Below are 24,420 nucleotides of genomic sequence, written 5' to 3'. Positions count from 1 at the left end.
TTTACATTAAAATGCTAATCTTGATGCCTAATTAGTGAAATCAGTAAGTCATATTGTAATTCTTTTTCAAATATGTAATCATACCCACCTTTGCTCATCATCTGGCCTCTTGATCAAATTGAAAAGTATGTGGAGAAGCTGATCTCGCTCTTTAGGTTCAGGATGTAGACATGCTGTACACAATATGAGGGGGATCAACTCCTAAAGAAATATGAGGGTGGAAAATTTCAAATAAAAACACATTGCAGAATATTCTTTTTTTTTCTCCAGAATATTCTTAAATGGACATTTAAAGTGAAATAAACGTCAACATACAAAAGGGTAAATTTTAATTTTGTAAGGTTGGTAATTCAAGAGATGTTTACACTAAAACGTTTATGTGTTGGTTGTGGAGGAAATGTAAATAACAACATAACAAAAATTGCTTAAGATTCAACTAGCCTTGGTTTTTAATCTAGCACTTCCCAAGGGCCCACTAGCTTTTACACTAAATAACATTCCATTATGTGACATACTGACACTGTAATTTTAATTCTGAAAGTGTTTTTAAACAAAAGTTGCAGAAGTCCACTATAATTTAAAACTTAAAAAGATAATAAAAAGACCACTCTTCCCACTTCTATAAGGACAATATAATGTCCTTATGATTAGATCTAATAATTTTGTACCCTTAGCACTTGACTCAGTGCCTAATTAAAAAGACCACTTTCATAGATGTTGAATCACCTCAGTACCATTACAAAGTATCAGTAGAAATATTTGATGTTGAAATATAAATTTTTAACAATATTTTGTTTTCTTCACATTCAATATGCAGAGGTAAATTCAGCATTTTGTAGGAAAGTAAGAACTAAAAGTTTATTTCTAAGAAATACTTGAAATTGGTTACGTTGTTTTACATTTTAATTAAGATGAAATTCTTTATACTAAAGTACATTCAAAATATATTAATGTTTTTCATTTGAGTGGATTTTCAAATCTAAGAAGAACAATGGTCCAAAAGTAATACAATATTTTTGTGAGAAATCCTCTAAGTTGTAAAAACAATATTTTGTAAATATAGTAAAGAAATCACTATGATGTAATTAAGAAGGGAAGAATGACTACACCCATTTCTTTCCCACCTGCCTTGATACTCACCGAAAACTGTTAAGAGATTTAAAATAGAAATTGATCACTATGTAATAATGTACAATTATTATTGTCTGTAATAATATAACCTAAAAAAAAAATAATGTAACCTGAAGAAAAGCATGATAAAAAGTCTACACTGTTGAAGTGTTTTCACACTTTGAAGATGCTTCCTAAGAAAGAGATGATTTTTCGAAGAGTTGAAACTGAAGCTTAAATGTATGACTAGAAGTCTCTCTCTATTATTTCTAAAGTCTTTATATATTATAAATCTTAAATTTGAAGTTACAAAGGTATAGGTAAGACGAGCTAAAATGTATCTGAGAAAAAAAGAATGTGAAACATTTATTCTGCCATTTTCAGTCTTCCTGTTTGGGCACCTCTCTAGGTTTTACCTTAGTGAATAATTCAAAAGGAATAAAAAATTAGGAAAAAAAATTTTGCACTGGGAATGAGAGACAGAGCATATGTATAGATCCTATATGTTTTCCTTAGAGGTTTAATGTAATGCTTGATGGATTAGTCCTGATTCTGTAGAAGAAAATGAACAACCTTTTACAAAATAGTAAATATTCTGTCTGGCTGGAAATTTAACAATATTAGGGTAGGAGATCATTAATAGCAAGGAGTGCCCTAATCCTTAGTTGATTCCATATGGGCTGCTGAGAGGCAATGATACTAATGAGAGGACTAAGACATTGCATCATCAGGGTATACTACTGAGAGTAGAACCATAAGGATGAAAAGTAGTTATTCTGGAAGCATTAAAAAAGTGAGAAGCTATTCTAATGCCTGAAAACCAAGAAAGGCCCTAAAAATTTTATTTGTACTTTGTCTTCATGTCAGATCTTGTTTCCTCCTAATCCCCCTTCCTGCTTTCCCATCATCTCTACATGTATACTTCTCATACTGTTTAAAGTTATGAAATGAAGGTAAGATAGCAGCTATAACTGCTAACACACACACACACACACTTAAAATGTAGAGTATAATCTTTTACTTCATCTCAAAAACAAGCATACAAAAACAACTGTGTTGCTCTTCATCCTTTATGTCTTATATTTTATTTTCTTTTTCTTTTTTATCATGAGGCTTAGTGATCCTTAATCAAGGAGGAAGTTTAAGTCATACATTAATATGGACAATATTTTAACTGAAATATGGCTACAGATGTGCCAAACTGAGAACTCTGGCCCAGGAGCTGAAAGAGTTCTTACCTTGGTTTACTCCTTAGTACCAAAGAAACTAAAGAAAAGCACAAATTCCTCTTTCAGTTTCTTAAAGTGAAACATGTAGGAATTCAGATTAATGCACAAATGGAAAACACTTCACAGACATTCTGCAATTTATCTATTGCTGATAATTTTTCCTTCTGAAAGCAAAGATGGCCTAAAAAAGCCTGTTCAACACAGCAGTCGCTACGAATCAATTCAAACTGACATATTAGAAGGAAAGTATTTGTGAGTCCTTGAACCTTAAATTTCTGTGGATTTAGGACTTTGAAAAAAATACTTTTCACTTTTCTTAATCACAGTAATAATTGATATTGCCATCAGCTTTTATTTCTTGCCGGCAAATTAACAACATATGGGAAGTCACTGCCAATAATTTTTGGTTGCTATTCCATGCCAACAAGAGTAGTCCACCTTGGCATATTACGGCTATGGCAGTTACAACTCAGAGTGTAAAGGATGCCGGATGGCTTCTTCCTCTTACAGCAACACAGAGCTGAGAAGAGGTCCAGTAAGTGAGGAAGAAACATGCAGAAAGAGTGGTCTGTTTCTGACAGAGCCAGCAAGGACACGATGAGGATAATTGCTAGATTGAGACTGGCCCCAAATCTGCTAATTTCTCCATTATCCATTTATTTATAACTTTTATTTGTATTGCTATTAAAATAAAATAATAGATTCCATAAGTATATGTCTGTTATGTCACTTATTCCCATTTATTGTAAATTCATCTTTCAAGCCTTTGAAACACTAATAAATCCACACCAGAATTTACTAAGTTTGTATTTACCATTTTCAGACTATTCATAAGTTAATAGACTTGAATCAATAGTCTCCCTTTGGCATCACCTCTCACACTGAAAAAGTACAGTCTTAAAACTTTCTTTATAATTCTGAATACAGCATTTAAAAAATGGTGATTAAATTTCCATCAGAAGACAAGGTGTTCTAAAAATATCTTTGAAAGACTAAATGTAAATGAGAATAATAGAGCAGTAAAAAATCCTTAGGCATATTAGATTTAATATCTCATATAATATTAAAATAATAACCATGGTAAGAAAATACCTATGACTTGGGTAATATCAGATCCAAGAGGTAATTTTTCTGCTTCACATAATAAACTTATGTGTCCGCATTTCCTTCTTTTTATTAAGAGACTGGGTCTTGTTATATTGCCCAGGCTTGAAGGCAGTTGGCTATTCACAGGCGTGATCGTAGCACACTACTGCCCCAAACTCCTGGGCTCAGGAGATCTGTTGAGGGCAGTGACTATCGGGGGCTGATGTTGCTCTGAGCAGTAAAAATAATTTGCCAAGACAGTTGTGGGTAAAGAAAGGCAGATTTATTAGACAAAGTAGGAAAATACATTGCAAGAAAGGAAAGGGCAGACAGGAGCTAACTGCAAGGAGACAAAAAGTTGCTGGTGCTCATGCTGTGTGCTGAAGAGGGCTTTGTGCAGTACTGATAAAGCCAAGGTGGCAGTGAGCTAACTTGCATTTTTCTATTGGCTGAGGTGTCTGGTGATAGCTTTGTGCAGGAAAACCGTGAGTTATTTGTATAGGAGGGCTACGTGTCCTGGACCATAGGAAGAAAGAAACAGAGACCCCAGGCAGCTTATCCACTTTCTTTTGAGGCGGAGTCTTGCTCTGTCGCCCAGAGCTGGAGTGCAGTGGCGGATCTCAGCTCACTGCCAGCTCCGCCTTCAGGTCATGCTTCTCTCCTGCCTCAGCCTCCCGAGTAGCTGGGACTACGAGCCATACACCTACATCCCGGCTAGTTTTTTTTTTTGTATTTTTTAGTAGGAGCGGGGTTTCACCGTGTTAGCCAAGATGGTCTGGATCTCCTGACCTGTGATCCACCAAATCTCGGCCTCCTAAAGTTCACAAGTTACAGGCTTGAGCCACCGTGCCCGGCCAGCTTATCCACTTTCTTTTTTTGCTTTCCCTCAGTCTCGCCAGGCCAACTCCCACTCCTTATTTAGAACTCCACAAGATCCTCCTGCCTCAGCCTCCTGAGTAGCTGGAACTATGTGTCACTGTGCCCAGCTAATATATCCATACTTTCAGCAATAGGAATCTTTAATATTTTAAAACATGATTTGGCAACATAGAGAGTACTCAGTAATGTGTATTGAAGTGAAATATTTAAGAGTGTCTATGATCATTAAAGAGAAAATCAGTATAGTAATCCTACTGCAGAATTTCTAGGATTTTTAGATTTCATTAATAGAAGAGGACTGGAATTCGAAACTAGCCTGGGCAAGATGGCAAAACCCCACCTCTACCAAAAATACAAAAATTAGCTGGGTGTGGTGCTGTGCACCTGTAGTCACAGTTACTTGGGAGGCTGAGGTAGGAGGATCTATTGAGGCCAGAAGGTCAAGGCTGCAGTGAGCTGTGATCGCGCCACTGCACTCCAGCCTGGGTGACAGAGTGAGACCCTGTGATCCAAAAAAATAAAAAAGAAAATGGTTTTCTTTGAGTCAATGGTAATCTTTTGAAATTTAAATTTCAATATTTAATATCTATATTTAAACAAATCGAGATAATTCTTTTGCACAATCCAAAGGAAAGAATCTATGCTGAAAACAATTGGGGGTGGAGTAGAAATGACTGAAGAAGGAAGGAAAGACAATAAGTAATATAGAAATATCTGTTTCAAAGCAGCTAAGATATCCTTGGCTTATCAGTACTCTAATTGTCAAGATTATATACAAATATAATGTGATATCATATTTACTTATTATTTTATTTGGATTTTTATTTTGATTATATCCAAATATAATGAGACATTATTTTACTTTTAGTGTCAAGATACAAGTGTATAAAATTTAATACATAGCACAGAAGGCATGGAGGAATCCAAACAAAAGGTTTATCAGTACCAGACAAGGAGGGTCAAGAAGGTAATGTAAACATGTAAAATAAAGGGTATAAGGAAAACAATAATGCAAACATGATGATAAACAGTACTAACATGGGGTTTTAGTGACTAGGGGCTAAAAAGTAGGGCAGCAACTGTGGCTAACTAGAGATCCCATGTCCCACCTACCGGGGACAGGAACTGTGCTCCAATTGAAAAAATCGTTTGGAAATGTAAGTCTAGTGCTCTTAGACTGGAGGAAAACTTCAGACTAGGAGTTTTCAAAAAAAGCCCAAATTTTGTATTTTTAGGTAAAATATCAGTTTTTAAAAGTCTGATAACTAGCACATCACTTTTAACATTACTGAGTAGGCCAAACAAAACCTATCTGTGAGCCTTTGTTGGTCTGTAGATAGCGTACAACCTCTGATTTAAGTTTTCAGTTGAAACTTTTCAGTATGTTCCTGTTCATATAAAAAGGAAACCCAATAAAGACAGACATTACAAAGACTCACATAAGAAAAAAAAAAAAAAGATTACTCACCTCTGTAAAAGTTTTACAATTCAAGGGCTGCTAAAAATACCTATTCTTAGAATTATTAATATTAAATATCTATAATTTCAGGGGCTCAATCTTTAGGAAACCTAAGTACTTAAATAACCTTACCTCAAGTCTCACTATTGCTAAAGAAATGTGATTTACTCACAAAATTAAGTATGCACACATGCCAACATCACATAGGTATAAAGAAGATAGTCAAAACTTCCTATCTACTTTATTACACTTATCCACTATACTACTGTATAAATCTCATAGAGTTATGATCCTCTGAGGTGATCATTACTCGTAAGTTTTCCATGAAGGAAACATGAATGACAATGCAAAAGATCAAAGTCTAGTTTCTCATAAGACGGGAGGACTGTAGAGGTACCAACTACTTTAAAAACTTTTAGGGAATTGGTTCTTTCCCTTGACTTTTTTGTTACAGTTTTACTGAGATAAGTGGTTTTCTCTTTTGCCTTTTCAATGACAGTTTTATTGAGATATGCTTCATCTTTCATAAAGTTCATCCATTTCAAGTGTATATTCAGTGGTTTTTAGCATATTCAGAGTTGTACAGTCATCATCACAATATAATTTTGGAAGACTTCCAATATCTCAAAAGCTGGTCTCTATTAAATCTCTCCTCTTTTCCACTCCCATCTCAGCCCCAGATTTCTCCTTTGATTTTCCAGCTTAGCTAGCTGATAGAATATATTTCCTTGGCACAGAATGAAACTGAAAGTTAAATTTTGATATATGATTACCAAAAATGCTACTTGAAGTAATCTTTCATAAAATTTTATTTTTTAATTATAGAATTTCCTCTTCAAATGTGGTTAAAGCAGAAATTGTGAAAAACCAACAATTTTAGCTTATTTACTATATACATTTATCAAATGATAAATATATTTATTCTATAATTTGGCTCAAAAGATTCAAGTTTCCTCAACCAATCCATTAAAATGAACTGCTGTGTAAGCCACATATAAAAAATCAGTCCATCTTTTATTTTTGTCTCCCAAAATCAACAGGCAAGGAACTACAGAAAGATCAACTAAACCCATGGCCAGCAGAAGGAAATAATAAAGATTACAGTAGAGATAAATATTTGACTTTAAAATATAAGTTAGTAAAAAGAGACTACCATTATTTCAAAGAACCTAAGAGGTATATATTTTTGTTAAACTTTAGTATCTTTGAAATATGGGTATATCTTACGATAGACAGCATGCCATAATTCAATTGGGATTCTTTTTCTTTCTTAAAGAAACATAACTGTTACAACCAATTGCATCTTAGATTTAAAATAAGATACACTGAATTAAAAAATATTATAATTGTAACCTGACGATTGAGTAAAGTTGTTACTTTTTTCTTTTTCCTGTTTTAAAGAAAAACAAATAATGCTAATACCTATATTCATCGTGCTTTCTATTTAAAAAAGTTTAATTTATTGGACAGCTTTGATTAAATCTTTATCCTATACTACCTTTAAAACAGTGGGTCACAAAATCAGTTGAATGGGTCATGAACAGCATGTTTTTCTTTTTAAATTGCTTATTTAAGGATTTTCTTCTTTACTTTTCCAAAATATTTATAAAATTGTGTTTGCTATTGCTTGTCTTTACTATGTTTTATAAAACTTTTAGTTTTATATATGTAAGTACGTACTGATACATGACATAAAACATCTTTTTTACTGAAGGTGTAGTCAAAGTTTGAAAACACTAATAGTAAGTTCTTTATATCATGATATAAAAAGTAAAATCTAATGTTAAGTATAAAAACAGCAAAGTAGAGAATAGTACATAGAATATGGTATCATTTGTTTAAATCATGGGGAAAAGATCACATATTTGAATTTATACATGCACAAAGTATCTCTGAAAGAATATAAGACAGTTCTACAATAATAGTTGGAGTCTTCAATACTCTACTTTCATACTGCACAGAAATTCTAGACAGAAGGTCAATAAGGAAATAGAGAACCCAAACTTTATAAAACAACTAAATCTAATAAAATTATACAGAACACTTCACTCAACATCAGCAGAATATATATTCTTCTCAAATGCACACAGAACATTCTCCAGGACAGACCATAAGTTAGGCAAAGGTAATTCTTAGTAAGTTTAAAAGATCAAAAACATATAAAGTATTTCTCTGACTATAATTGAATGAAATTAAGAATCAGTAACATAAGAAAAATGGAACATCCACGAATATGTGGCTATTAAACAACATGCTCTTAAATAAGCAATAGGTCAAGGAAGAAATCATGAAGTAAACGAGAAAACATTGAGATGAATGAAAATGAAAACAATATACCAAAACTAATGGGATATAGCAAAAGCAGTACTCAGAGGGAAATTTATAGCTATAAATACCTGTATTTAAAAAGATCTCAAGTCAGTAATTCAATGTCTTATGGAACTACAGAAAGATCAAACTAAACCCAAGGCCAGCAGAAGGAAAGAAATAATAAAGATTAGAGCAGAGATAAATGAAACATCGACTAGAAAAACAATAAAGAGAATTAACAAAATCAAAAGTTGGTTCTCGAAAAGAGAAATAAAATTGACAAACGTTTAGCTAGACTGACTGAAAAAAAGAGAAGATGCAAATAACTAGGATCAGAAATGAAAGCAGGGATGTTAGTACCGACGTTACAGAAATTAAAAGAAATAAGTTAATACTATGAACAACTGCTCATCAACAAATCAGATAATCAAGATGAAATGAACTAATTCCTAGAATCACAGAAATCACCAAACTGATTCCAGTAAGTAGAATATCCCAGTAAATTATATCCCAACAGGCATATAACAAGGAAACAGACTGAAGAGTTCCTATACCCATCAAGCCAGCTTTAGCCCAATACCAAAACCAATACCAAATACCAAAACACAAGATAAGAAAACAACCACAGAACAGTATCCCTTATTAATATAGAGACAAAAATACTCAACAAAATACTAACAACAGATCCAAAAGCACATTAGAAGGTTTATAAACCAACACCAAATGGGATGTATCTCATGAATGCGAGGGGTGGATTAACATAAAATTAGGCAATGTATTAATAACGCAGGCATATCACAGTAGAACGAAGGGGGAAAAATCACATTATCATCTTAACAGGTGCAGAAAAAGCATGGGGCAAATTCAATGCCATTTTATGATAAGAACATTTAGCAAACTAGGGATAAAAGGAAACTTCCTTAATACGACAAAAGGCATTTATAAAAATTCTATAGCAAACATCATAGTCAATGGTGAAAGATTGAAGCTTTCCTGTAAGATCAGAAACAAGGCAAGGGTATCTGCTTTCTCAAAACATTACCATCCAAATTGTACTGGAAGTCCTAGCTAGAGCAACTAAGCAACAGGAAAAAATAAAAGCCATCTAAATGGTAAAGAAGAAGCAAAACTATCTCTCTACGTGCAGATGACACGATTCTATATATGTAGAAAATATCATAGAACCATAAAAAATGATTAGAGTTAATAAGCAAATGCAGCAAAGTTGCAAGATTTAAGATCAACACACAATGACCAGTGTTGTTTTGATAAATCAGGATAAATCTTTCCTTTTTTGAAAAGAAAATTAAAAGAACAATTCCATTTACAATGTCATCCAAGAGAACAAAATACCTAGGAATAAATTTAGCCAAAGAAGTGAAAGAACTGTACACTGAAAACTACAAAATATTACTGAAAGAAATTAAAGATCTAAAATCAAAAAGACATTCCACGCCCGTGAACTGGACAACTTAATGTTGTTAGGATGACAATACTCCCAAAGAGATCTATAAATTTAATGTAATCTCTATAAAGATTTCAGTGACCTGTTCTGCAGAAGTGAAAAGCTGAGCATCAAATTCATATGGAACTGCAAGGGACCCTGAGCAGACAATAGTGAAGTGCAGTTAGAGGACTCATATGTCCCAATTTCAAAACTGACTACAAACAACAGTTATCAAAACAGTGTGGTAGTGGCATATGGCTAGACATACAGACCAATGGAACAGAACTGAAAGTCCAGAAATAAACCCGAAGAATCTAGGCCCAACTGATTTTTGACAAAAGTAGCAAGACTGTTCAAAAGAGGAAATTTTTTATCTTGAACAAATGTTTCTGGATAACTGGATAGCCATATGAAAAGAATAAAGTTAGACCCTGTTTCACTCCATATATAAAAATTAACTCAAAATGAATCATTGACCTAAATATATATACAAAATGTTTTCTTGTAATTGTTTTATAGCTTTAGCTCTTATATATATTCATATACATATATATATCTTCTATAACACTGATTGATTTGGCAATAGTTTCTTAAAATTGATACTTAAGGCACAAACAACACGAGAAAAAAATGGATAAATCAGATTTCATAAAAATGGAAAACATTTGCCCATCAAAGGATATGGTCAAGAGTGTAAAAAGAAAACCTACAGGATGAAAGAAAATATTTGCGAATCATATATATGATAAGGGTTTACTACCCAGAATATATAAAAAACCCCGAACTCAAAAACATGAAGAAAAACAATCAAATTCAAAAATGGTCAAACGACTTGACCATTTGCTAGAAGCTAGCAAAATTGACTGCATATGGGACAGAAGCTCAAGGACAGGAAAAAAGGAATTTTCATTGTACATTTTTTTACATTAAAAAAAGTTAAACCATGTAAACATATTAATCAAAACATTAAACCCTGTTTCTAATGCTTTATTTAATCAGCCAAGATATTACTATGTTCAGTTTACTAAAGAACATTTAAATTTTATTTAAATACCAACAAAAAGGCTTTTGCTGACAGGAGTATACCAAATATGAGAAATAAGAAGTCAAAATATTAATCCTTCAATCACAGGAGTTTTATAAAAATGTAGATTTAATGTTTAAGACCCGGAGTTTGAGGCTATAGTGAACCATGACTGTGCCACTGTACTCCAGCCTGAGTGACAGCGCGAGAGCCTGCCTCAAATAAAAAAACCCCAAAAAACAAAAAAAAAAAAAAGAAAAAACAACAACTCTGTCTCCCCATAGAGAGAGATATTTAGATTTATAAAAAGAAATGGGGTGAAATATTAAAAAGTAATTCAATATCAAGAGATGTAACGAAAAAATGTTTTGTTCTTTTATGCCTAGGGATTGATTTTAAATACTCTAAGACATATTTCATTATTTATCAATTTAATTTTGAGGAAATACAATTTCATTTTATTATAAATGGCAACTTTTCTGATAAAACATACAAATAATTAAATGAACAAAGATAGATGATCAGTTTTTCATGAAATTATATATTTTTAATTATAAAAAATTTAAAATCAGCCAGAAAAGTAAACATCATACCACAAATTAGTTCTATGTGTGCATATATGTATATAATCTGTATGTATAACATATCTGATTACTGATGATGCAAATTTATAAATATTTCATGCAGTACAATCAGATTTTAGTGGTAGTCTTTTATGATAATATGACAAATTAAAATAAAAAAGCTAAAACTGAATTTCATAATAATTAGATTTCTGTAATACACTAAAGATGATATTAAGGAAATACAGTAAAAGGGATGCAAACGTTAACACATTACATGGATTATGTTACAAGCTAAAAAAGGAAAAGAAGCTCAAACACCATTCTGCCAGGCAGAACTGCAAAACAATCTGAAATTGGACACTGATCCTTCAAGACATATAAGACTTTCCATACTTATAAATATCTTATGACTATTTTAAAATAATTAGGTAAAAATAAAGCCATCAGTAGGAAAATAATCTTTTTAATTGTTTTTATTAAAAATACCTATGGGGATAAAAAATTTTAAAGCTCTACATGTTTTCTTGAGGATCAGTACTAATTTCTTGTGCTAAATGGATAATTGAAAATAAGCTTTAAATGGGTTTTGCCAATGCATTATGTACCTATATGTACTGTAGGTCCCAGAAACTATGAGTAAAATCAGTGGTAAATATTAAGAAAATGACAATAGAAAGTTACATGATACACTCTAAAATATTCTTCATCTATTCTTTATAAAATTTTTTTGATCAAAAATTTTATCTCAAAAACAGAATTCAATAAAATAATTTAAATTATCTGCAAATAAATCATCCACTGTCATTTAAATGAGATTATAGATAACTTCCCATTAATCTTTTATTGACTAAATATAACTATATTTAATAATAATTTATAAATACAACCATAAAGATAACTTCCTATAGTGTTTATGGATCATAACATAGGCTATGTGGACTCAAATATATTTGCAAATGTATTTTGGATACTTAAAGCATCTGTCAATAACTGGTTAACTGTAAGAAAAATAAAAAAGGAACTTTAAAAAGTTGTTGTAGTCAATATGACAACTATCCTATCATAAGAGAAATGTGATTTATTGCCAAATGAGCATAATAACACATTTATAATCAGCAACTGTAAGTACATTTATGACTAGTGTTATATTATTCATCCCTGTTAATTTTCAATACAAAGAGTGTCCATTTCTGTAGACAAATAAAGCATATCATACCAAGAGCACAGATAATTAGTTAACTGGTAATGTAAAAACCAGACAGTGTTCATGGCACATAAATGGACCTACAGTAATAGTTAGTGCTGCAGAAGCTAACAATGCTTTAAGCAAAATTGGAAAACATGAATACCATGCAGTTTTACTGAACTCACCTGACAGAGGTGTAAAACCATTCTCTAGGAGCAGAGATGCATGCACAAAAGTAAGAATATGATTGCAAGTAATAGACTTTAAGAAAATAAAAATATAACACTCAACTTCAAAATGACAAAAAATGGACAACATGATGGGATTACTGGGACGAAAATACTTTTATGTGTCTTACCTCCCTCTTTGCCAATAGCACATTGGGAACAATGTGTGGCAGGCAGCGTCCCAGCATTAACATAACGCTTTTTTCACTATCTGCAATACGAGACACCTAGAAAACCAAATAATAAACAATGATAGTGGAGAACTTCTGTGCACAATAATATAGCAAAGTTCATTTGTTAGGTCCTGACACCTCTGCTCTAAACACACATTCCAATATTTTAACTTATAATAACAACAACAACAGCAACAGTGCTCCAATCAACATCAATATTTCTTTGGGCTAGAAACAGATTTAAAATACCATTAAAATCAAGGGTGAAGCCAAGAAGACCTAATGGGCTTCATTTCTGGGAAGAAGTAGGGGGGATAGCACAGGAGTAGGGCAGCCTCAATGTTTCTTTTTGTCCATGAAGAGATGCTCACAAAGCTACAACCAGTAGCGATAGTGATAATCTGTACAAAGAACTTGGAAATACAAGGCGTAGGCTACGGAAGGTGATCCAGTCTTACAATGAGGATTGCCAGAGTGCATCCAAACCATCCTCTAACTAGCTCTGTGATATTCTCAATAGCATTGTGGAACACAAGCCCATGGGAAATCAAGTGAAATGAAACACAAAACAGCTAGAAAAGGAGGAGTGAGTACAGAGGTAAGAAAAAACAATAATAATAAAATACCCCCTCAAGACCAATCTGCAAAAATAAATACAAAATAGTTGAGAAAAACTAATATGCAAGCTAATAAACTCAACTATTGGACATAACCACTCCTAATGAAATGAAAATAATGGAGTAATTTAAATAGACAATTAATATATAAACAGTGTACACTTAAGTTGGTTTTCTGAATTATATCTAAGAGATGCTGTCATTAGACATACTACTAAAAACAGAGTTTATAAAAGGTCCCTTCAATGTTAATACAAAAAACAGAAATAATCAACTACTTTACTTAAAAGTTAAAAATGTTAGGAACTATATCTTACAGCATTCTTTTAAATAATGGATTTGCATTTGAAATATAGCCTTATCACAGATGCTTCTGTAGAAGAGAAACTAAAAAGAAGAAAAACAGTAGAATGTTTTTAAAAAGTTGTGGAAATAGGTGGTATAATTTACCTCGTATCCTAAACGACTATCTGCTGACATTCGACAAAAAGAGAGTAGTGCTTGATGGAATGCAGGAGACAATTTCCTAGAAGAAAATGTTGTATGAAAAAGAGACAATATCAAATAATTACCATTGACATTTAAGGAGAAATTTAAGTTACATATTATAACTTCCATTCCAGCATTAATCCTACCCCACAAATGCTAATCAGATTTCTGAGCCATCAGTGACTTGAAGAACACTTCACTGGAGAAACTTACTTATATAGGTCACTTAGAAGAAAAAAAATCAATAGTAACTGGTGTTCTTGCAGTAATTTGATGTTATGTGAAAAAATGGCAGTTACAGTTAGTGGATCAAACCTAAAGTGGTATAGTAGATCAATGACTATAGAACTGATTTGAAAATCTGAAATAAGGACTTTCTCCAACCCCAATTCTCTATGGTCCCAAAAAGATAAACAGAAAGGTAAAGTGGATACAAAGGTTGACCTGGTATATTGCTGAGAGGAATTAAAATTTTGCAGATATATATAGCTAATGATAAATCTGAGTATTAGAAAACCACATACAATAAGTCTAAAGATAAATGGAGGCGCAGCTCATTCAATATTCATGATACATTTTAAAGAAAGTTTCTGTTTGCAGTTGAAAATATTAGCCTATTTATGTTTAATAAAGGAGGTTAAAACATTATATTTCTAAAACACTACCAGTCTCTATGTAGTATTATTCATGAAATTATGACTATGAGTTGTACTTTATGTGTTAAATCTGCAAAGAAAAGGCTAACATCAACAATTAGATAATAAAGCTTATTTAGTATACACCACAAAGTGGCGCTCAGTAATTTCTATGATTATAGAGTACTGTACCAAAGCTTGAGCCTTTTGCTGTTTTATGCTCCTCTCATATTCCCTCAGAGGGGGACCATAATCCTTCCACTTGCCCAAGTCAGAAACCTCAAATCAGGCTTGATCCTTTTTTTTGAGACGGGGTCTTGCTGTATTGCCCATGCTGTCTAGAACTCCTGGGCTCAAGCGATTCTTCCATCTCAGCCTCCTAAGTAGCTGGGATTAGAGGCAAATGCCATCGTCCCTGGCTTCCTTCCCTTTATTTTTACCCCAAATCCATTCAGTCTTTCAACTTCTAATAATCTTGCAGATTCTAATAATCTTGCAGATCCATATACTTCTTTCCCTTCCCATTACCAATGTTTCAATATAGAACAGGCCTCCATCATTTCTTACTTGGGTTCTTCCAACATACACCCGTATAGTTTCCTTGCTCCCAGTCTTGCTACCTTCCAATTACCTCTAGCTCAGAGGACCCTTTCTAAAGCTTAGATACCATCATGTCCCAACCTCTACAATGAATTAATGCAAGCTTACATGACTTCTTAGACTTTGCTTATTTCTCCAACTTTGTCTTCTATCCTTCCTTTCACTAGCATTATTTGCTTAAGCCTTACTAAGTCCTTCTTTGTTCCCCTAAAGCACTGTTTTGTTTGTGCACATGGGAACCCTCTTTCTTTTACCTCTTTGCTTGTTAACTCTTACATAGTTTTCAAATCTTGGATGACACTTCTATGAAACCTTCCTGCTCTGAAGACTAGGTTAGTGCCTTGATTACATGTTCCCAAAGCAAGCTGAACTTATTTTGTTATACTGCTTTTCATACCTTACTGTTATCGCTTGTCTGTCTCTCTCATACTATAAGGTTTGAGGTTTGGGCCATGTCTGTTTCAATTCTGTGACCAACACAGACAGACAGACAGACACACATGCACACACACACACCCCTACTATACACAGAAAAAGTTGTGGTTCATGAGTGAAAAGCTTTACTTAAATAAAAATCCAATACTGCTTAGTAATAATGAGGACCTATAAGTTTGAAGCAAATTAGTTGTGCTTTTCTATTACACGCTCATAGTAGGCATAACATCTCTCTATTTAATAGGAAATGAAGTATGACCTTGTGGCTGAAAATGCACCATAAGACTTAAATGAGTTAATATACATAAAGCATTGAGAATTCTGTGTGACATATAAAAAGAGCTCAGTAATATTCCTTTCTTAAAAATATTTTTTAATTATAATCTAAGAGTTTTAAAATTATATTTTGTCCCCTCCACTAAGAAACATAATCACAAAGTACAGGGACCATGGTTTTTGTCATCTGTGAATTCTGTAACCCAATATAAATTAAACATATGAATTAAAAGAATACTAATGATGTAATATTTGTAATGGAGGCAGACACAGACAAAAAAAAAAAAAACAACAAAAAAAAAACTAGGAGCAAAAATTATTCCTTCTTTAACATAGGCAACTATGCAGCACCAAAATATTCCTCTGAGTCTGAAAATGACTAAAGGATACAGAAAAAAGCACTGGGTGTTTGTAGCACACAGTAATAACATATTAGTTACGGGTTTAAGTACTTAGCTAAGATAGAACCTAGCCCATTGATGGGTAATTCCTTTTTGATTTAATTTAATTTAGTAACTAATAATTTTGTGACTTTTTTTGTGACAACTACTCTGCTATGTGTTAAGTTCATGTTAAATAGAAAAATTCATATATTTGATCTACAAAAAGCAGTTTAAATAAAAACAGTAGCTCTTCCCATTTGACACACACTAAATAGCTGAAAGATGCATTTCAAAATATAGGAGGCATACTAACCTATTGGGTTTATCAAAATGAACTGTGTTTTTACTTGATGGAGAAGAAGGTGGCATTCCTTCTCTTTCTCTCCTGGGGAATGAATTTGGGGAATTCTGTTTAGGAATAGTGGAATCAGTTTCATCTGATATTGAAAGATGGATGTCTGTGTTTTTCTCCTTGTCTGAACTATTTACATCTGGATGCTGTCCACTGTCCTCAGAGTCTTTGTGGGGCAACTGATCCAAAGAAGGCTGAACAGAGTCACAAACTGCTGGGATGGCAAAGTGTTCATTTTTGAGGAAGTCCATTTCACTGTAGAAAGAGAAATTAAGAGAAATCACCAGAGGACAACTGTATTTTTGAAAACTAGCATAAATCTCATAATGGGTTTAATGTTTTAAAAGTATATTTAAAAGTATTAGTAGCAAATGGTTGGCAAATGATAAATCTTTTTTATGCAATATTCACTGATGCTTCATATACCTAAAAATGTAGCTATAAACTTAAGAATGAAGCATAAAAATGGCCTTAAAAACCCTGATTTTGATTGGCACTTAAATTTCTTTTATTCATTTGCAAACTGGGAATAACTCCCTCAAACCCACAGAATTATTATAAGAACTAAACGGAATAATGAATGGGAAATACGTACAACTAATGGAGGAGAAATCAAAATATCTTATTTCTTAGTGTCAAGACACAATTGATTGTAAGATCACCATATTGATTTAGTAACTTGTTTTGGGAAAAAATACCTATTACTATTTTAAATATATTAAACAATTATAAAACTTTCTTTCAGAAGTATTAAAATGTGAAGCCATTATGCCTTACAACTGGAATATTGTTTCCTATATTTGCATAACTTGCCAATACCTTTAAACACCTTAAGAGGATTTTTAGGAATGATGATCAAGTACTCACCTTTTAAGTCTTCTGATTTGCTCCATCAATGACCACTTCTCACTATTTAACAAACTAATTTTATCTTCTAATTTCTGTACTAACATGGAGTTCTAAAATCAAAACAGGAGAAAAACAGAAACTCAAGATCTCACTGTATGCTTTTACATAGTTTAAATACTTTTTGTGGACTTGACTAATTAGTTGCTATCTCTCACCTCTGCAGGCTGGGGAGTTTCAAGAGTTGGAGGAAGGTTGCTTATAATTGGTGTAAGGGCCTCTAATTCATCTTCTTCTACTCCACTGGCCACATCTACAAGATCTTTTCCAGTCACTTGATGATTTCCAAAATCTCGGTAGAGTTGCAATAAGTCTGGAGGTTTTGGAATGTTTAATCCTACATCATCCCATAATTCAAAATCCTAAAAGATAAAAAATGATAACATAAAAAAATCTTCGAGGAAATTTTATCTTGCATTTTTGAAATTCATATTATTATTGCTAATACCTTGTTTTTGTTTTTGTTTTGTTTTTAGACAGGGTCCTGCTGTGTTATGCAGGCTGGAGTACAGTGGCACAATCATAGACAGCTCACTGTAGCCTCAAACTCCTGGGCTCAAGTGAGCCTCCCACCTCAGCCTTCCAAGTAGCTGAAACTACAAACACCCGCCACCATGCCGAACCAATTAAGAAACATTTTTTTTTGTAGAGATGGGGTCTTGCTTTGTTGCCCAGGATGGTCTCAAACACCTTGCTTTAAGCAATCCTCCCACCTTGGCCTCCCAAAGTGTTGAGATTACAGGTGTGAGCCACCACAGTCAGCCTCTGTGAATATACTGAAAACCCAATATAATCATAATTTTGTTATAATATCAAAGTGTATGTTCCAAGTTAGTAAATGACATTCTTAAATTTATTTTATACTTTCCACTATCCAATATTATTCTTGTAAGTTTCCTCAGCTTCTAGATAAATAGGTTTAATTGTCTTAGGTATCAAAATGTTACACAATTTTTTATTATATCTCTTAAAAATATAAACTCCTTTTACTTTGTTTTATATTAACTTTAAGGTTATAAAACATGCTCAAATATTTGCATGACATCATAAAACATGTCTAGATTAAGGAAGTCTCAGTACATAAATTGTACCTATTATTTATAGGTTATAAGTAAACTCAAAGAAATCAATTTTGTTCTTCCTTTATTACTCCAACTTAATACATTAGTGTAATCTCTAGTGGGCAAGGAAACAATTTAATCTGCATGTCTTCTTGCTATAAATGTTTGAATATAATTCATATTATTAAAAATGCTTCTGGCAATTTTCAGAATCCAAATAGCTACTCTTCAATTTGTTGTGTATTAAAACATGTTCAACAGTTTTATTGACTCTAACACAGTTTTATTAAAAGTAGAAAAAAGCATAGCAACTTAAGCATTCTATAGGCAAAGATCTTCAGAAGAGCTTTATAAAGTTGCTGAGTAATCAACTGCATGTAAATACATTCTCTCACCATTCTGTCTTCCTCCACTATCTCAGAATTTAGTACTAATTTGATATATTATAACCTATGAGAACCTCCATGAGAAATTGACATACTAATTTGAACATTCTAAATGTGATATTCTTATTCCTTTGATGGTTTATTTGAATAATGAGATAGCTATTATTGAGGACTAAACCTGAGGCAGATATGAGTATTACAAGTGGGGGGCTTTAGAGAAAACCACATGAAGTATGGAATTTGTATCTTTCTCCACTATCACTGTTACAAATTAATTTGAAGGAGGCTTAAACTGGTCATCTGTAAAATGGGTAAAATATTTATTACCTCTTAGCATTTTTGTAAGGATAAATTAAATGTATATAAAAGCCTTAACACAGTGCTTGGCCCACAACAAGAACTAAACAACTTTTAGCTTAAAAAAAAGAAAAAACTTATTAAATGAACATCACACATAATTCAAATGCCCATTTATCTATCATTCATCCAAAATTTAAGACGTATCTACCTTGAGCTTAGAACTAGAAATAATTTCTAGTGGCTCCATTATCCTTGCCAAAACTTCATACAGTCTTAGCTAAACATTCCAATTAATGTGTTGTGGTATCTCAGTGTGATTGAATTTGCATTTCTCTAATGAATACAAATGTTGAGAATCTTTTTCACGTGCTTATTTTCCACCTATATAACTTCCTTGGTGAAGCACCTGTTTAAATTTTTTGTCCATTCTTTTAAAAAATGGATTAATTTTCTATTATTAAGTTTAGAGAGTACTTTATAAATTTTGGATATAACTCCTTTATCAGATATGTTACTTGCAATATTTTCACCCTCTTGGTCTTCTCATTCACTTAAAAGTGGCTTCCAAAGAGCAGAAGTTATTAATTTTGATGAGAGCAAATCTGACAGAGAACATCATGCTTTTTGTGTCATATCTAATAAATCTTTTACCTATCTTCCAAGCCTGCAGTGATTTTTTCCCCTGTTTTCCTCTAGAAGCCTTACAGCTTTTTAGGATCTATATTTAAGTATATGCTCCATTTTGAGTTAATTTTTATATATGGTATGGTTTGATGTTTATTTTTTTTGGGCAGATGGTTCCATTACCATTTGTTAAAAAAAAGACTACCCTTTCCGCATGGAAGGTATTTTGCATTTTGTCAGAATTCAAGAGATCATCTATGTGTAAGTCCATCTCTGGACTCTATTCTGTTTCATCAATTTATTTGTCTACATACCAGTATGACACTGTCTTTACTATAATATCTTTTAAGACTTGAAGCCAGGTAGTTTAGGTCTTCCAAATTTGTTTTTCTTTATTAAAGTTGTTTCGCTGTTTCCTTTTCATATGAATTTTAGAAAAAATTCATTACTTTCCACAAAAATGCCAGTGAAAAGTGAGATTCAGATTTCACTGAAAATACAAATCAAAATCGTTACCTTGACAATGTTGGGTTTTCTGGTCCATGAGCACAATATCTCTTCATTTAAGTCTCTTTAATTTATCTTAGCATGTTAAGTAGTTTTCAGTGTAGAAGCTGTCTGTCAGATTTATTCCTAAGTTATTTCCTATTTTTTAATACTATTGAACATGATATTTTAAAAAATTTGATTTCCAATTGGTTGTTGCTAACATAACATCCGATAGGTTTTTGTATACTTACCTTGTTTCCTACAACCTTGCTAAAATCACTTAGTTTTTGTACCTTTTTTGGAGAGTCTATAGGATTTTCTATACACACGATTATGTCATTGGTGAATAAGGACTGTTATTTCTTCCTTTCCAAAATGTGTGCTTGAATTACTTTTTCTTGCCTTATTGCACTAGCTAGAATCTTCAGTATGACGCTGAATAGAAGTAGTGAGAATAAATGTTCTTGTTTTGTCTTCATCTTTCATCATTAAGAATGATGTTAGTGTGGGATACTATGCAGTCAAAAAAAGGATGAGTTCATGTCCTTTGCAGGGACATGGATAAAGCTGGAAATCATCATTCTCAGCAAACTATCACAAGCACAGAAAATCAAGCACCACATGTTTTCATTCATAGGTGGGAACTGAACAATGAGATCACTTGGACACGTGGCAGGGAATATCACACACTAGGGCCTGTCGGGGCATGAGGAGCTGAGGGAGGGATAGCGTTGGGAGAAATGCCTAATGTAAATGACGAGGTGATGGGTGCAGCAAACCAATATGGCACATGTTTACCTATGTATCAAACCTGCACGTTGTGCACATCTACCCTAGAACTTTAAGTATAATAATTCAAGAAAAAAGAAAAAAAAAGAATGATGTTAGTGATAGGCTTTCTATAAACGTCCTCTATCAGTTGGGGAAATGTCCCTCTATTTCTAATTTCTTTAAAGTTTTAAAAGAGAATGGATATTGGATTGAGTCAAACGCCTTTTCTGCATCTTCTCAGATGATTATATTATTTTCTTTTTAATATGATGAATTATGATGACTGATTTTTGGATATTAACTCAACCTTATATTCCTGGGATAAACCTCATTTGGTCATAATGAATTGTCCTTTTAACATTTTGTTTAATTTGATTTGCTAAAATGTTATGTATAATTTCTATATCTATATTCATAAAGGAAATGAGTCTGTAATTTTATTTGTTTGCAGGGTCTTTCTCTGGTTTTGATATCAGAAGTATGCTGGTCTCATTGAATGAGTCAGGAGATATTCCCTTACCTTTAATTTCTAGAAGAGTTTGTATTACTTCTTCCTTCAATGTTTGGTCAAATTCGCAAGTGAAGCCATCCAGACCTGGAGTTTTCTTTGTAGGATTATTTTTAACTACAGATTTTATTTCTTTAATAAATATAAAGCCCTTCAAATAATCTATTTCTTCTTGAGTGTGTTTTGGCAGTTGTCTTCTTACAAGAAAAGTTGTTCATAACATTCTTTTATTATTCTTTTAATATAAGTGAAATCTGTAGTGATGTAACCTTGCTCATTGTTGATTTTGGTAATTTGTATCTTCTCTTTTTTTCTTAATCAGTTAGGCAAGAGGTTTATCAATTTTATTGATCTTCTCAAAGGACTACTTGTTTGTTATTTAATTTTTCTCTATTGTTTTCTGCTGCCTGTATCGACTTGTGCTATCATCTTTATTATTTCCTTTCTTCTACTTACTTTGGGTTTCACTTGGTTTTCTTTTTTTAGTTTCTTAAGGCAGAACTTGATTTCACTGATTTGAAATGTTTTCTTTTCTTGTATAGACATTTAGTGCTATGAATTTCCCTCTAAGTGCTATTTTAGTTATATCCCACAAATTTTGATATGTTTTGTTTTCATCTTCACTCAGTTCAAAATACTTTATGATTTCCCTTTAAATTTCTTTTTTAACTCACGCATTATTTGGAAATAACTTTGTTACTAATTGCTAGTTTAATTTCACCATCTTAAGACTTGTTTTATAACCCATAATATGGTCTACCTTTGTAAGTGAACCATTTGAATTTAAAAAGAGTATGTATTCACTGTTGAAGGATGAAGTATTTTATAAATTGTAATTATGCCCAATTGGTTGATAATGTAGCACAAGTCTTCTACATCCTAAATGATTTTCTGTTGACTCGTTCTATTAATTATTGAGAGAGCATTGTTGACATCTCTAATTTCTGATTTTTATTCGAGAAGGACTAATCATTTACATTTACAGTGAATACTGATAGAGCTAGGTTTTAATCTAACCATTTTATTATCTATTTTCTATGTATTCCATCTATTTTTTGCTCCTCTTTTCCTCCTTTTCTGTGTTCTTTTTGACCTCTCAATGTTTCTCACATATTCAAAATCTTTCCTATTCGCTGTTTAGTCGATCATTTAAAAAACACGATTATCCCAAACTATAACCATAGTATAGCATTGCATAATACTCATGTTAGTTAAATATTAGTTTAATGTCTCTTACATAGCACATGTTCAGTGATGCTACCGTTGAATAAAAAATAACTAGATACTTATTGCATTTAATTTTGCCAAATATATTCTAATAACTGAGGAGAGAACTGAACTATCTTACTAAGAAAATTTCTATTTTTGCTAAAGGATCTATAGGAGATTTTACGAACCAACAGAATAATCTTGATTTAAAATCATGGCCTTCAGATTCCTACATAATAAATTTGCTGGCATTTACTTTTTTAAAGTACAAGATTCAAACCGATCCATTAGCACTAAGAAGTCAAAATATTCCATTTGAGAGATGACACTAAAATAAGACATCTTTTTTGCTTAAAACATTTTATCAGGAAAATAATAATAATAATAATAAAGTTCTAAAATTGGCCCCTATTCAGAGAGACACAGCTGATTTTCTCACTCTCATTTACCATACACTCTCTTAAATACTGTCATATATTTATCTAATATCTTAATTGTTACAGTGCAATTGAGGAGGTTTATAGTTAAACTGGATTTATAAGTATACAATAACCTATACTATCAAGTATATGTCTTTAAAAAGCATACTTTATGAATATATGCAAAAATGAGTGGACCATATAGTCCCTGAGGAGTGGTAAAAAGGAATCTAGAAAGAATGAAAAGTCTTTATGTAGAAAGCAACAGGGAAAGAATAAAATCTGTAAGCTAATAGAATTAATAGACTAGGTAGGCAAGAGACTGCTGTTTCTGGTAACTAGCCTTGTAGAATTTTACTATATAATAACTTACAAGAAAAAAAAAAAAAAAAAAGAAACTATGTACAAGAGAAAGTGAATTATAAGTGTAAAAAAAAATTATTGTAAAAATAAAAAGTAACTTTACCTGATCATCGTTTTCATCTGAAAAGGTTATTGATGTAAGCTTGTAGTTATTCTTCAATAAAAATTCATTGACTAAGAAGTTTAGAGCTCTCTTTTCAAGAGGTTTGATTGGCTCCTGGAAGCAAAATAAGAGGCAAACAGGAAATCATAAGTTTTCCTCCTTCAATATTTATGTTACCATTTTATGTGGAAGATAATTTTACATTTGTCTTCCATCACTCACCTGAATTTCAGGACTTGATTTGTAATTTTTGCGTTCCTGTAAAGGAACTTCATGTTCTGGTGGAAAAAAACATAAATACGATTTTACTATTTTACATTGTAAAATATCTCTGCTACTTCTACATTGTCAAAGTTGAAAAGTCTCAAAAAAGTTTTATGTACACCACCTGCGGCCTTTGTCAGGTTGGCTCGGAGGGCCTGAATGGTCTCCTTGGCTTTCCGTAGTTCAAACTCCAGGACTGGACAGGGATTTGGAATAAACACACAAAGGCATCCAACCAAGAAAAGGGAAACAAAAATTAAAAAATAAAAAGCAAGGATGGGTGTGAAAAAAAAATACAATTTGTATTGAAAACAGAAAGCATGCAATCTTTGTGAAACTTGTGAACGCATGCAGCAGAGTTGATTTGCAAGCAAACTGGTGAATGTTTTCCATAGTTTTAGTAGAATTCAGGGGGTTATTATCCAATGTTCTAGCTGTCTGACAAGGAATAGTTCTATTTAAAAATAAAATCTATGGCATACTCTCGTTTAAATAAATAAAAATATTAATAATCTGGGTACTTCTGCTTTATTC

At 32.4% G+C, this 24,420-nt stretch overlaps 1 protein-coding gene across 14 annotated transcripts in view; it reads right to left on the bottom strand.

Moving 5' to 3' along the window:
* Positions 1-24,420, bottom strand: part of RELCH (RAB11 binding and LisH domain, coiled-coil and HEAT repeat containing) — a 121,674-nt gene that overhangs the window by 63,013 nt on the left and 34,241 nt on the right. For 8 of the 14 annotated variants that reach the window (XR_001897431.3, XM_009192846.4, XM_009192847.4 and 5 more), the window contains 10 exons: positions 24,011-24,082; positions 23,845-23,900; positions 23,623-23,736; positions 17,548-17,751; positions 17,351-17,442; positions 16,445-16,738; positions 13,764-13,839; positions 12,655-12,750; positions 12,482-12,505; positions 89-201 (listed from right to left, as the gene is read on the bottom strand). Coding sequence is in view for 12 of the 14 variants with exons in the window: in XM_009192846.4 (XP_009191110.3) it covers positions 89-201; positions 12,482-12,505; positions 12,655-12,750; positions 13,764-13,839; positions 16,445-16,738; positions 17,351-17,442; positions 17,548-17,751; positions 23,623-23,736; positions 23,845-23,900; positions 24,011-24,082 (1,141 nt within the window). In the remaining 2 variants the exon portion in view is untranslated. The remainder of the gene's footprint in view (positions 1-88; positions 202-12,481; positions 12,506-12,654; positions 12,751-13,763; positions 13,840-16,444; positions 16,739-17,350; positions 17,443-17,547; positions 17,752-23,622; positions 23,737-23,844; positions 23,901-24,010; positions 24,083-24,420) is intronic. The other 6 variants (XR_002518736.2, XM_017951824.3, XM_009192850.4 and 3 more) reach the window with 3 other exon arrangements.

This window comes from Papio anubis, chromosome 19 (genome assembly GCF_008728515.1).
Source record: "Papio anubis isolate 15944 chromosome 19, Panubis1.0, whole genome shotgun sequence".
Taxonomy (NCBI): domain Eukaryota; kingdom Metazoa; phylum Chordata; class Mammalia; order Primates; family Cercopithecidae; genus Papio; species Papio anubis.
The sequence above is the reverse complement of the archived record's forward strand: the minus strand, read 5'-3'. Positions and strand labels throughout refer to the sequence as shown.